The sequence below is a fragment of the Perognathus longimembris genome, chromosome 22 (assembly GCF_023159225.1).
Source record: "Perognathus longimembris pacificus isolate PPM17 chromosome 22, ASM2315922v1, whole genome shotgun sequence".
NCBI lineage: Eukaryota > Metazoa > Chordata > Mammalia > Rodentia > Heteromyidae > Perognathus > Perognathus longimembris.
This window is the reverse complement of record NC_063182.1, coordinates 23,842,135-23,855,757: the sequence shown is the minus strand read 5'-3', so window position 1 is coordinate 23,855,757 and position 13,623 is coordinate 23,842,135. Positions and strand designations below refer to the sequence as shown.

At 36.4% G+C, this 13,623-nt stretch overlaps 1 protein-coding gene across 4 annotated transcripts in view; it reads left to right on the top strand.

Annotated features, from left to right (window-relative positions):
• The window catches only part of Kiaa0825 (KIAA0825 ortholog), a 393,831-nt gene extending 385,861 nt beyond the window's left edge, over positions 1 to 7,970 (top strand). For all 4 annotated transcript variants that reach the window (XM_048331257.1, XM_048331260.1, XM_048331259.1 and 1 more), the window contains one exon: positions 5,903 to 7,970. In XM_048331257.1, coding sequence (XP_048187214.1) covers positions 5,903 to 6,020 — 118 coding nt within the window. In that variant the 3' untranslated portion in view covers positions 6,021 to 7,970. The remainder of the gene's footprint in view (positions 1 to 5,902) is intronic.
• The last annotated feature ends 5,653 nt before the right edge of the window (positions 7,971 to 13,623 follow it).

Below are 13,623 nucleotides of genomic sequence, written 5' to 3'. Positions count from 1 at the left end.
TTATTCATTTATCTACATAAATTCTATATAGATATCTCTATATAGTTAAAAGAATTGGCATGAGAGTGAAAATGACTCTCATAAAGCCCAAGTTAGAGAGTTTGAGACAAAATGTAATTTAAAGGTAATTTATTGGAATGAATTACAGATGTGGAGATAATGTTTAAACATATGGCATAGATGTGTGCATTCAGAGGGAGAAGAGAGGGTGATCTAAGACTGAACATGAGAGACCCTTGCACAGAGCAGCAGGAACTGTAAAACAAAAGATCTTATTGACCGATCTGAACCTCCCTCTAAGCCAGTCTGCAATGTGCTGGGCAGAAGAGGAGAGGAGGACAAATAAATCCAATACAGCTTCACTTTTGGCTGCTCCACTACCAACTGGTAGCACAATTCGCAAGAATTAATTTGCCCAGATGGTTAATGTTGTTTAATAGTAAAATTAACTAATAAAAAACAATAAAGCACTTGGTAAATACAGTTCTACATAAATGTTTAATAATCATTAAGTCAGGAGGCTTATTTCAAGTTGTATTTTATATGTGAGTATTTGACTGATGTTTCAGGAGAAATGCCAATAATCTGTAAGATGCCATCACTACCGACTGCATTTGAAAACCATAGCTAAGGGAGTATAGAAAACAAAAACAACTTTAGCTGTGCTGGGATAAATAAGGCAAACCAGCATGAAAACTCTCCTCGTGAAATAGAGAGGGAAGAATGACATGGTCTTAGATATGTATAACGGAACACCGAAAGAAAGCCTTGTAATATTTAGCCACTTTACCTACACATAAGGAAGAGACTGTGTCAGAAATAAACAATATGAAGGACACAGAGGAGGACAAAGAATACCAAAACAGGGACTCTAAGGAAACCACTCAGTACAAATAGAATATAATAACACAACAGTAATGCTTTTAAAGCACTCGATGTTCACAGCACATCTACTCTTTACAACAACACATTGATGGGTGTACTGCATATTTTGCCTATGAAAAAAAACTGGTGCTCAGAGAGATTAAGAAACTTGTCCATTCTCACACAGCCAGAAAGCAGTAAAGTCAGTATTCACATATAAACAGCATGGCTTCATTTACTGGGCAGACTCGGGAAGGTTATGTCATCCTGATGAAATGAGACTGGTGCAGCCTTCCCCAGGCTGCAGAACGTGGATATGATGGTTAAAGTTGCAATTTCTTGAACCAAAGAGACATCTGTTCTGCTGTGAGGTTACTTATACAATGCCAACACTCCCTCAAACTTTATGATTTCTCGTTACATGAGGAACCTCCCATCAAAGGTGGATTTGCCTTGGAACCTTAACCAATGTGCCACATAAGTCTGATAATAATAAGAGTAGTTATGACTCATTGAGTAGTTGCTGTTCACCAGGCATTGTTTTGTTATGTTCTTTGTGAAGGAGACATTTATTATTCCTATTTTATTGATTAAAGTATTGATGCACAGTTATCCGGCTTTCCCAAGACCACCCTTTCTCCTTAATTTCACTCCAGAAAACAATAGCATTGTAAGCAGCAAGACGCTAAAACCCTTTAAACTAAAATCAGGAATTAGATATGTATTCTTATAATTTTAACATCCATGTTACTATTCAATATGATTTGGGAATTCCAGAGACAAGTAGTAAGGTACTGTTGATATTCTGGGAGAATAGCTTCTCATTGTGGGGCATTGTTGCATGAAATCATTTCCAGCTCTGTTCCTGGATTCCAGGAGAAGCACTCTATGGACATAGTGTCAGCTGAAAATGCCCACCATATTTCCCCAAGGGAGGCAGTACCACCTACCACCTTTCTAGAATAGAGATTTCAGCAGGTGTTTTTTCTTAAGTCCAAATAGTAAATATTTTAGGTTTTGTGAATTATGAGAGTCTTATTTCATCTAATTCACAACCACTTACTCTGACATTATTGAGGGGATCAGCCATAAATGCACAAATCAGTAGATGTACTTGTATTTCAGTCCCTATATTGTACATGTGAATGCTGTTCATTGATACTTCTTACATCAGAGGTCCACAAAACTTGGATCTGCCAGACCCTGGTCTGGTGCTGTACCTCATGTTTAACCACATTCTTAAGCATGGCTCCTCTATAGGCTATGAAATGTAGTCATCCATAAACAGCACCATCCTCATATAAGATTCTATAAAACTGATCACTAGAGCATTTTATTCACTGATCTGTGACTTTATTTTGCACACTTCAGAACCTCATTGTAGGGAACTGTTGCTCATTTTGGTGGAAAGAACAGAATGTTCCTAGCCCAAAATCTGGCACATGAAGACCTTGACAGTGAGTTCAGAGGACATTCAGAGTCACAAGCAGATACCTCGGTCCAGCTAGGAGTATGTGTATAAATTCAGGAAAACAGATCTGAGAACAGGAAAGACAGGCATGGTGGTGCAAGTTTTGGGTTTTTAACCTTGAATATCTCAGTCCAAGTTTTAGAGACTCTGCTGTGTCTATATAAGAAAATGACATATAGTTTAAAATGTCTATAACCCTAAATCTACCCACCTAAGAGCCATCTGATCAATATCTGGGATATCTGAGATATTGCTCAGTGGGTTCCCATTGGGTTTCATTGCTTGTCAGAATCTAAAGATACAAGATTGTCACTGCCACCAAATGGAATGCAGGTTGAATTTCTTATACTATCGAAGGCAGGTGGGGACATTAGCAATAGTGTATGAAACAGGCTACCAAAGACAGGAGAAACAAAACTAGAATCACCTCATAATGTTTTTCAGGAAGAACTAAAATATGATAGTTATAATATTATTTTATGGGTTTTATAGGGACAGACTTCCATTACAGATACTAAATATGTTAGGGAAAGTACAGATATTAACTTAGAATATTTGTAGTTGTGTTTAATGGTGGATTATTTTCTCTGGGGAGGGGAACAACAAAATGAGACAACAGACAAAGGGCCAACCATTGCAACAACGATAGTCACAAGACAATATGTTGGAAATGAACTTTACACCTCAGGGAAAGGAGACTGGGAGGGAGGGAAAGTAGGAGAAAAATGAAGAAAGGGTAACAATGTTCAACAAAAAATGTACTCATTATCTTACATATGAAACTGTAACCCCTCTGTACATCACCTTGACAATAAAATTAAATTAAATTAAAAAACACAATTGAATTGCTTTTCTATTGAGTAAACAATTAGAAATTTTTCTTCATATGTAGTATCTGTGAAATGTAACAATGCTTGTAATTAATTTGCATTTCAGAAAAGTCAATGCTTTAATTTAATAAGAATAAAATTATACATGTAAATAGTATAGTACTTTTACAACTATTTTCTATTGTTTCTTATCCTGTTATGAAATGATTTATTCTTAATAAGCACATAGCAAATATGAGAAAGTTGTGGTAGATAAATAACTACATAATGTCATTAATTACTAAGCTCAATTATACCATGAAGTACCTATAATTGTATGAAGCTTCAAAATTCCTACCATGTATTATATTATGTATATAATTTATTTAAATTGCATAAATTATACAAAGTTTTGTTGAAGCAGATACTGCCTCTAATTTTCACAAGTAGAGACAATGATCAAAATATTTATGTGCATATTATGTATTTTGTTCTACTGACATTCCTAAAATAGCTCATTTACTCAGATATTATTGGCATCTTTACATTAGAGGGAAAAGTAACTAATTTAGATTTCTTGTAAAATTATATAATCTTAAATAGTAACTTTAGTTAATATCTAACATAATTCAAGTACTATGTTTTAGAAAATGAAATATTTAACTTATTTTTATTTATCTTAAGGTCATCATTCTTATCAGATTTCAAAGTCCAGATTATAAAGTTCAAATCATTAGGCATTTGGGCAAGTGACTTCAACATTATGTGCCTCAGTTTACCCATCAATAGAACTAGAATAGTGATATTTGTGGTGGGAATTTAATGAATGACATAACAAGTATTTAAAAACAATGCCTAACCCATAGTTAGTGCTATGCAAGCATTTTCAATTATTTATTTTCCTGCTTGGGAGTTCAACCTAATTTATGTTTCTGTCATTCATTTTTTTGTATACATGCTACTTTTTCAAAGGGGTATTTCATACATTCATATACAGCAATTTAATCAAATTCACCCATTCACTTGCTCTTACTTTCTCCATCCTCATCATGCTCTATTATTCGGCAGCTTTTAATGTGTTTCATCTTGCCATCTTCATTCACTGATGCAATGTATTTCTGTATGGTTCACCCTCTAACATCTCTTTGCCTCAGTACTGGGAGGTTTTTAACATTTAAATTCCATAAAAGTAGAACAACATAACCTTGTGAGCTAATTTGTAAAATCCAAAGTGCTGATTTGAAGAATTTTTTCCCACATGATGTGGACTGAACAGTGCAATAGTGAAAATTCTCTTTATCCTTGAAGTTTGTAATAAAACCCGTATGACCAATGAGTTAACTCCAACCATATGGGAAAATACAGAAGAACCAGAAAGGTCAGAAATAACAGACTCAGATCCAGAAAAGGTTGGATGTAGGAAGAGAGGAGAATTCCAGGCAGGGATTAAAGAAAAAATATAAATTAATGCCATGTGTAGTATCTCCTACCAATTCTTTCTTCTGTTATATACACCATTGCTCGGGTCTGGCCCATGTGGAATGAAGCCAGCACTCCAACAAGGAAATCTGTGTAGGAACAGGCATTGTAGCAAGAGGTTTCTGCTTTCTTTGCACAGCTCAGGTGAAACCAGGAACCCCACCTAAGCTCTGCATGCTTTCCTTCATATATGACAGGCTATTTTTTTATCCAGGGTTTCTGGCACTAATAAAATAGGGGCTTCTGGAGGATACTTAGGGAGTAGTTGGTAATTACTTTATTTTACTTACTTATTTGTTTGCTTGTTTGTTTGTTTGTTTGTTTTGACAGTCCTGGGGCTTGGACTGAGGGCCTGAGCACTGTCCCTGGCTTCCTTTCTGCTCAAGGCTAGCACTCTACCTCTTGAGCCACAGTGCTACTTCCAGCTTTTTCTGTTTTCTGTGTGCTGAGCAATCGAACCTAGGGCTTTATGCATGCAAGACAAGCACTCTACCAGTAGGCCATATTCCCAGCCTACTAATGACTTTATAACCGAGCTTTTAACATGTATGTCAGCATTGGAATAAAAATCCCTGTGTTTATCATAGTAAATGGTATGAAGGATAGTAGATGAATGAAGAAAATGGAAAGGAAATATCTACAAAAAATTCCTAGTTGGAATTTCTGGGGAGAGACAGCAAGGATGGAGAAGAGTAAAATATACATCCAGATTCTAACATCCTGCTGCCTTTCTCCTAATTGATCAGAATAAGAAGATCTTTATTTCTTTTTTAAAAAGTAAATGTTTATGGAATCTTGCTAATCATTGGCAACTTTGCAGAAGGAAGGGCAATTTAAGTTTACTGCACCAAACAGGTCACATTTCTAGGAATAGATTGACCTACCTATAAGATATGTCCAGTTTAGTAGGATGGTTTTCATGTTGCCAAGGTCTTTCTAGCAAAACCCTCCCTGAAACATAAAGCCACTGATTTGTTGTTCAGTGAGGGAAAAATACTAAATATACTTTTTAAATCTAGGAAATACAGAAATCTCATTTGACACAATTCCTTAAAACTTCATCTGAAAGTGGCCTCTGGAGTTGGATTCTATTTTCTTTGCCCATTCTCCTGGCCTAACTTGCAGTAGTTTCTGTGAATTGTGCTGCCCCAAAGACAGTCTGTAAAGAATAAACAAGGAAAACAGATGCCTTAAAAAACTCGTGACTGTATATTCAAGCCTTGAATAACGGACTAGTGGTTGAAAGTTATAGAAATACTTACATGTATTTTTTTTTCAGGTGGGAAATGAACAAGGAAGAAATGCTAGAAGAGGAAGAAAAAGCAATGCTGGAGCATCTAAAACAAATTTGCATCCTAAAGACCTCTTCTATCTCAGATAACATAGAGGAACAATAAACTGCGGTTTACAGCCACAACCTTATTTTAGGAAACAATTATGTATAATGGAGTAGGATTTTTTTTAACAGTAGAATGAACCTTCGATGTGCTGAGAAGCATGAAACCAATGATGGAACAATCCCTGTACTGAAAAAGAACACAACACATAAAGAATAAGGTGCTTCATACTTTTGATTTTTAAAAATAATTTCAAATGTTTTCTTTTTCCAATCTTTTTCTCTATGTGATAAAACTGCTGCCATCTCGTGTTCCCTTTGAATTATTCTTTTCAGTCTCAAAGTATCTATGACAACAGGCAAAATGTTTGGAAATCATTTCCCTATTGACTTCTTAATACAACATTTGGTTGTTACATTGAATGGAATCACATGGCCCCCTGGGAGTCATCTGAAAGTTTCCATTTAATCTTGCTACTTAGCCCAAGTCTAGGCCTTAATTGCTTCTAATACCCGCTATTGGACCAGCTTCCCTTCCCACATAACCTCTTCTTCATGCAATTTATCTTAATCACAGCCACAGAAAGCATTCTCTTGAGCTAGTAGTTGCAGTCATATCTCTGTGGTAGGAGTTAGGCCTCCTCCTAAGTCTGATTCAGATTTCTTCTCACAGTGTTTAAAGGTTCCTATTCGAGATGGCTCCAGTTTAGGAAACTGCGTGCCATCCTTTAGTCTCAAGCCACATGCTTGCTATGTCTCCCAATCAGAAATCATCGACATCTAAAAAGTATACTTAAAAGTCATTCAAACATTCTCCACCCAACAGCTCGCTGTTCACATTTTTGGTTATTTATATCCATTGCATTAATACACACATGCAAATAAAAATAGAATGTTTTCCACCATTCTCTACCAACAACAATTATGGTTTTTTTTTCTATCCTCTGTATCAGTGTCTGATATTAGATTATAAAGACCTGGAAGGCCTTAGATATAATATGAAGTCTCTATTTATACATCACCACACACCACTGCAGTGTTATTCATCAAATGGTCAGCTAATAAACACATTGATTAAATGACTGCATTGAGAGAAGACAGCAAAGACAATTAGACTGTTGAGTAATCTTCAGTACATCTGGGAGAAGCAATATATTGGAATTATTTTAGACCATATTACATCAAACATCATGCTTTCTGATGTTCTCAGATATATAATAAACTGTCCATGCTCCCACATTCTGTGATTTTTATAAAATATGTGTAGGCTACATAGTTTCCAAAGTAAAGTACTCATGCATTTTCAAAGAAGAAAAAGTTTGGAGTGCAGAGGAGGCCACCTAGAGAAATGTCTTGCATTTTTACTTGAAATAAAAACTCATAAATGGCCATGTAGCCAGATGCCTGCTAAATAACACATTTTATTTTTAAGATATGTACTTTACTTGGCCAGTATAATCACGAACCAAGTGTTTTAAGATATGGCTGAAACACTTTCTAAAAACTCTATCAAGGCCATTTGAAAAATTGTAAGACAATTTTATGAAAATTGGATGTCTCATCTAATCTAATCTATAAGTAGCTAGCCTGACAATGGGCAGAAATAAAACTACTTGACTATTCCTTCAGCCAATTGGTATTCTATAATTGAATATGCACCACTATATTAGACTAGGCATTAAAATGAAAAGTCGAGATAAAAATAAATTGATCTAATAAATGAAACAAAACAATCTTGTAAAGTTACAGAATTTCCCATTTGGATTGTCTTCAAATATATTTAAAGGTCATCCTTTAAAGCTATTTTTTTTATTGAATCTATATATTTCTATATTAATCCTAGGAAGTGGTTCAGTTCCTTAAGAAAAGGAAAGGTCTATGGCTCCATTTTGAAAGGAAAGAAGTATAGAGAGATCAAAGTTGAGTTTTCTGTACTTGTTCCGAAATATTACATAACCATAATACAAAACAATATAACAAAGAATGTGTAAATAACAAGTCAGTCATTGAACACATTATTTGACTTCATACTTGATATGATTTTTTTTTTTTTTTTTGGCCAGTCCTGGGCCTTGGACTCAGGGCCTGAGCACTGTCCCTGGCTTCTTCCCGCTCAAGGCTAGCACTCTGCCACTTGAGCCACAGCGCCGCTTCTGGCCGTTTTCTGTATATGTGGTGCTGGGGAATCGAACCTAGGGCCTCGGGTATACCGAGGCAGGCACTCTTGCCACTAGGCTATATCCCCAGCCCCTTGATATGATTTTTTAAGTATGATGTATAGTTTTGCCAAGAAGTTGTTTGTCATATTTAGTTTGCACTCATATAAGTGAATAAAAGTACCAGAGCCTAATAGCTCATGTCTTCATATTTTAGTACAAAATTTTTTCTTCTCTCTACCAAGTTACTGTATTTTTATGTAATTGTAAAAATATATTTATTTTATCATTTGTTTATCAGTTACTGTGTAGAAATATCAATTTTAATGAAATAAAAATGATGTCTATTTCAGATGTTTTTTAAATTTTATTATCTTCATGATTCTTGTAGAACAGAGGGTTACAATGATCAAAAAATATTGTATCTATATGAACTGCTTTGTTAAATGTCATCTCATTTGTACAACTAAAGATAGTAATAAAGAATTTAAAATAAAAGCAGAAAAATGAATTCTTATAGAACAAACCAACCAAAACCACAAAAACTTACTTGCTTTTATTACTAATATATACACACTCATATTGTCTTATCATGTAGTTCACATATTCCTGAGCCAAAAGGAGGTTCAGAAACTTTGTAAATATCTTTCCCATCTATGAAAACTTTCAAGTATATTTTCTCTTAAAGTGTTTCATAGTACAAGCACCCTTAAAGTAGTTGTCCTGTGAGATAAAATAGATAAAGTGAAATAGGCCCATCAGTAAAAAATAAACATGGTATGGTTCCACTTACGTAAGTCATCTAAAGGAGTCCAATTTATAGAACAGAAAAAAATAAATGAAAAGAATGATGTTTACTAGAACCCATTGGTAGAAGGCAGAATTTTTGTTTAGTGGATGAAAATCTTTTCTTTTAAAATTCACTATTACAATTGCATGCAATATAATCACACATGCCATCACCTTTACCACAGTCCATTGATTAAAAGTCACTGAGCTGGGCACTAGTAGCCCTTGCCTATAATCTTAGCTACTCAGGAGGCTGAGATCCAAGGATCACAGTTCCAAGTCAGAGCCAGCTCAGGCAGCAAATTCTGTGGGACTATTATCCAATTAGCCACCAAAACCAAAAGCACTGGGTATTGTATATATGCCTACCTGATCTAGGGAAGGGAAAGAAAAACAAGGGTGTAAGATATCACAAGAAATGTACTCACTGCCCTATTATGTAACTGTACCCCTTTTGCACAACACCTTGTCAACAAAATTTTATTAATAAAAAAATCCAAAAAAAATAAAGTCACACACACACAAATATAAAATAAAATAAAAAATGAACAAAAAACCAGAACTAGATCAAGTGATAGAGTGCTAGCTTTTAGCAATAAAGCTCAGGAACAGCACCCAGGCCTTGAATATAATCTCCAAGAATGGAAACACACACACACACACACACACACACACATACACACACACACACACCCCTAAGTCTCATTTATTCCAATTATGCACGGGGGAAAAAAAATCACAAAAAGCATGAATGTCGAGGCACAATGGGAGCTCCCATCCTCATTAATTGAATGGAATCTTTGGGCATGGTGCCCCAAGATTCTGTACCCTGAATATCCTTGTGCTGTTTCAAGAGGTATGAGAAGAAAGGCAAATTGTATAAAGCCTAATTTGCTACTTTTATTTTCATTTTCATACTTTTTGTATTTTAAGAAATTTTGTTTATTCTGAAATCATAGTTATAGTCTTGTTTTATCTTTAGAAATGTTATAGCTCAGAAGGCCAATGACCCTTCTTGAACTTTTTGTAAATGATGAGCAGTAAGGAGTACATGTGTTTTTTTCCTATAAGAATCCAAGTTCTCTATTTTGTTGCTCTAATTTTCTCATGTATAGAATCTTGCGATACTTTCATTAGTTTGATTTAACAATAATAGACTGTTATTAATTAAAAGTATTGAGAAGTTATTTTTCCTTTAAGAGCCATAGTAATCCATGAACATAATCAAAATTTTTTATTGAAAATGTTCTCCTAATATTTAGAACAAGAAAAGAATGATAGGTGTGGCTTAGTTTCTAGGCCTGCCAGGCTATACGTCCATCAGCAACTGAAATCTGAGTTTTCCACCATCAGAGGTGAGTTTCTAGTTTGCTGAAGGACATTTCAGCAGTGAAATTGCTGTCATTGAGCAGGGTGAGACTTCCAAGCACTTCCCTGGCTTTTCCTTGGGGTCCTCAGCTTGTCTGGTTAGACCTGTCCTTCTCTGTGTAGGACTCTGGTGTCATTCTCCAACCTAAGCATTGGGCCAAGTAACCAGACATTCCTGATTATTCTCCAAAACCTCCTTCTTCCTCCATTGTCGTTCAGTCTCAAAGCCTGCCTGGCTGCAGGTTAATTGTAAGCAGTCAACTATCAGCAGATCTTTCTCTAATCCAAGTTTCCCACCAACCTAGGCTAGATCTTACTGCTTTCTGAAATAGCTTTCCAGTCATAAAGTAACTCTTTTTTTTTTTGGTCAGTCCTGGCGCTTGATCTCAGGGCCTGAGCACTGTCCCTGGCTTGTTTTTGCTCAAGGCTAACACTCTACCACTTGGGCCACGTCGCCCTTTCTGCCTTTTTCTATATATGTGTGCTGAGGAATCAAATCCAGGGCTTCATGTATGTGAGTGAAGCACTCTACCACTAGGCCATATTCCCAGCCCCATAAAGTAACTCTTGAGAGCAAATACTTCCAGAGGCAAGACAGGACCGCCAACAGCTAAGACCCCTCAAGACTCTCCCTGTTGCTATCTTCTACCAGGGAACTGGATGGCTGTCCCAGAACTCACTGATCACCAAATGTTCCTTAGTTTCTAAGCTCCCCTTCCCCAGTTGTATCTCAGTCTCAAGGCTTGTTTACACCTAGCTCATGTTACTTGATTTCACAAGTACCTCAGCCTCCTGTCCAACGCCCCATCACAAGATGTGACCTCACTGTAGCTCTTTGAGATAAGAGAAGTGGAAAGTTGCCATGTCTGATTCTGGCTTGTCATATTGGTGAAGTCATTGTCCCACCTGACCTACAGTGAGTTCTGCCAGTCTGTTGTAAAGGCTTACATTATGGTAGAGGCTTCAGCTTTTCCTCCCATGCAGAAGGCCGGGGTTGAAGTTGCCAACTGTTCCTCAGTCTCGTCCATTACTTTTCTTCTTCACTTTTGGGCTTTTCTGCTTGTCTCTTACCGTTCTCAGTGCACTTCCTTAGTTTTGCTTATCTGTATAGGGTTTCTTCTTTGTTACTCAGCTTCTTATTGACAGAATCCAATGAACTTCTACTCTGCCATCTTGCCTGGAATCTTATAGAATAAATAAATAAACATAATTAAATGAACAAATAATCTGCCAAATAGAAGCAATTATTTTGGGCTTGGATACATTATGGCTGAATTTTTTTTTGATCATGGCTGGCCTGATGAAATGAATGACTCCCTAGTCATACTGAGAATTTTGGGGAAGAATGCAATCTGCCCAGGAAATATCTTCCTGGAAATAATGTACGGGTTGAGGTCTAAAAACAAAGAAAATGAGTTATAATCCTTAAAAGATCTGATATTCTTTCAGATTTAGGGAATCACACAGTTTCCCAGAATCAAGACCACATTTCTTAGTGCTTAGCAGCATGGTAGTTATGAGTGGCTGTGTATCTAATCATTGACCAGTGAGATGTAAAAACAAGTGCTATTTGCAACTTCAGGAAAATTCTTAAAGGGCTTTCCTCCTCTTCTCTTTCTTTCAGCTAGAAAGTGAGAGCCTAGGTGAAAACTCCTGTCTTGTTTGAATCACTATTATTTGGAGTGTAGTATCACAACAGACAAATCTCATCAAATACATAATGTAAGGAGAAAATAATACAGAGCAGAGCTTGAGGTTACATTGAGTCTCTGAAAAAGGCATGAAGTTAGGAGGCAGGCAAGAGCACTGAAGACAGACCAGAAGGGAAATTATCCTTGACAAGAATAAAACCCTTAATTTGACAACTGTGGGAGAGACCAAATGGCATATCTATTTTCCACCTTTATCTCCTAAAGAGAATTATGACCAATTTACTGTCTGAGCCACTCATGTTGTATTGAGGCCTTCTTGGAAATGCATGCCAATGACAGGAACATGTAAGAGCAGAGAGATTGCATTGCCAAATGAGAAGTCATAGTGTGCAGGGCTCTGAGTTCAAGCCCTAGCACTGCCAGACAAACGAAGCCATAGACTTATTCCTCCTATAGATGCTCCTGTCATCTGACAGGATCTTCAGCAGAGTAGGTGTTACCTTGTTTGGACTTGCAGCATCTCAAACTGGGAACTAAAATAAAACTTCTTTTCTTTATAAAGTTAACTTGTTCCATGTACCTTTCTCACTACAGTGACAAAATGTGATTAACGCAACAAAAGAGAATATTTCCAATTCCTCTCCTTCCCTCATAACATGGTTACCATTAACTTTTCTACCCACAATCTATGATTCCAGAATTCATCATTGCTGTTATTATTCTGAATGACCCACGTATTATATTATATTGTAGAAACAAGCTTTTTATCATCATTTACCCATTTTCTAAAATTCTTCCTTTCCTGGGCTGGGAGTGTGGCTGAGTGGTAGCATACTTGCCTAGCATGCATGAAGACCTGGTTTGATTCCTCAGTACCACATAAACAGAAAAAGCTAGACTGGTGCTGTGGTTCAAGTGGTAGAGTGCTAGCCTTGAGCAAAAGAAGCTCAGGGGCTATGCCCAGGCCTTTAGTTCAAGCCCCAAGACCAGCAAAAAAAAAAAAGAAAAGAAAAGAAAGAAAAGAAAAAACTTCCTTTACTTACACTGGCATGAATACACACACACACACACACACACACACACACACACACACACACACACGCACAATTTAAAATTATTCTGGGTGCCAGTGGCTGGATGACACATGCAATCCTAGTTACTTTGAATGCTGAGAATTGGTGGGCTGGAGTTCCAGACTAGCCTGGGAAGAAAAGTTTCAGATCCTTTGTCTCAGTAGAAGTTAGATTCAGTGATACACTTGTGATTCTAGGCTTATTTTGCCATATGGAGGCAAAATAACTCAAGGCCTCATGCATGCTAAGCAGGTACTCTACCACTGAGTTACATTATTACACTCCAAATCGCACACCACAAGTTCCCATACTCCAAATTACTATAAATCAACAAGGAAGTAAAGCCAGAAAAGGTTTATCTTTATTAACCAAAGATCCATTATGAAGGAACTGAATTCTTCTCTGACATACTCCCTGACATCTAAGTAGACTACAGGGGCTTTCTTAGGGCATTTCATAGAATGAATGAGATTTTTTCTTGGTCTCATGATATTTTCAGTTTTTAATATAAACTGAATCTAAAAAGCAAAACTTGCCATTATTATGCCACACATCACACACACCTACTTGAACTTGGCCAAAGGCAGGAATGTCAGCTAATTGTTAAACTTTAAATCAGGATTCAG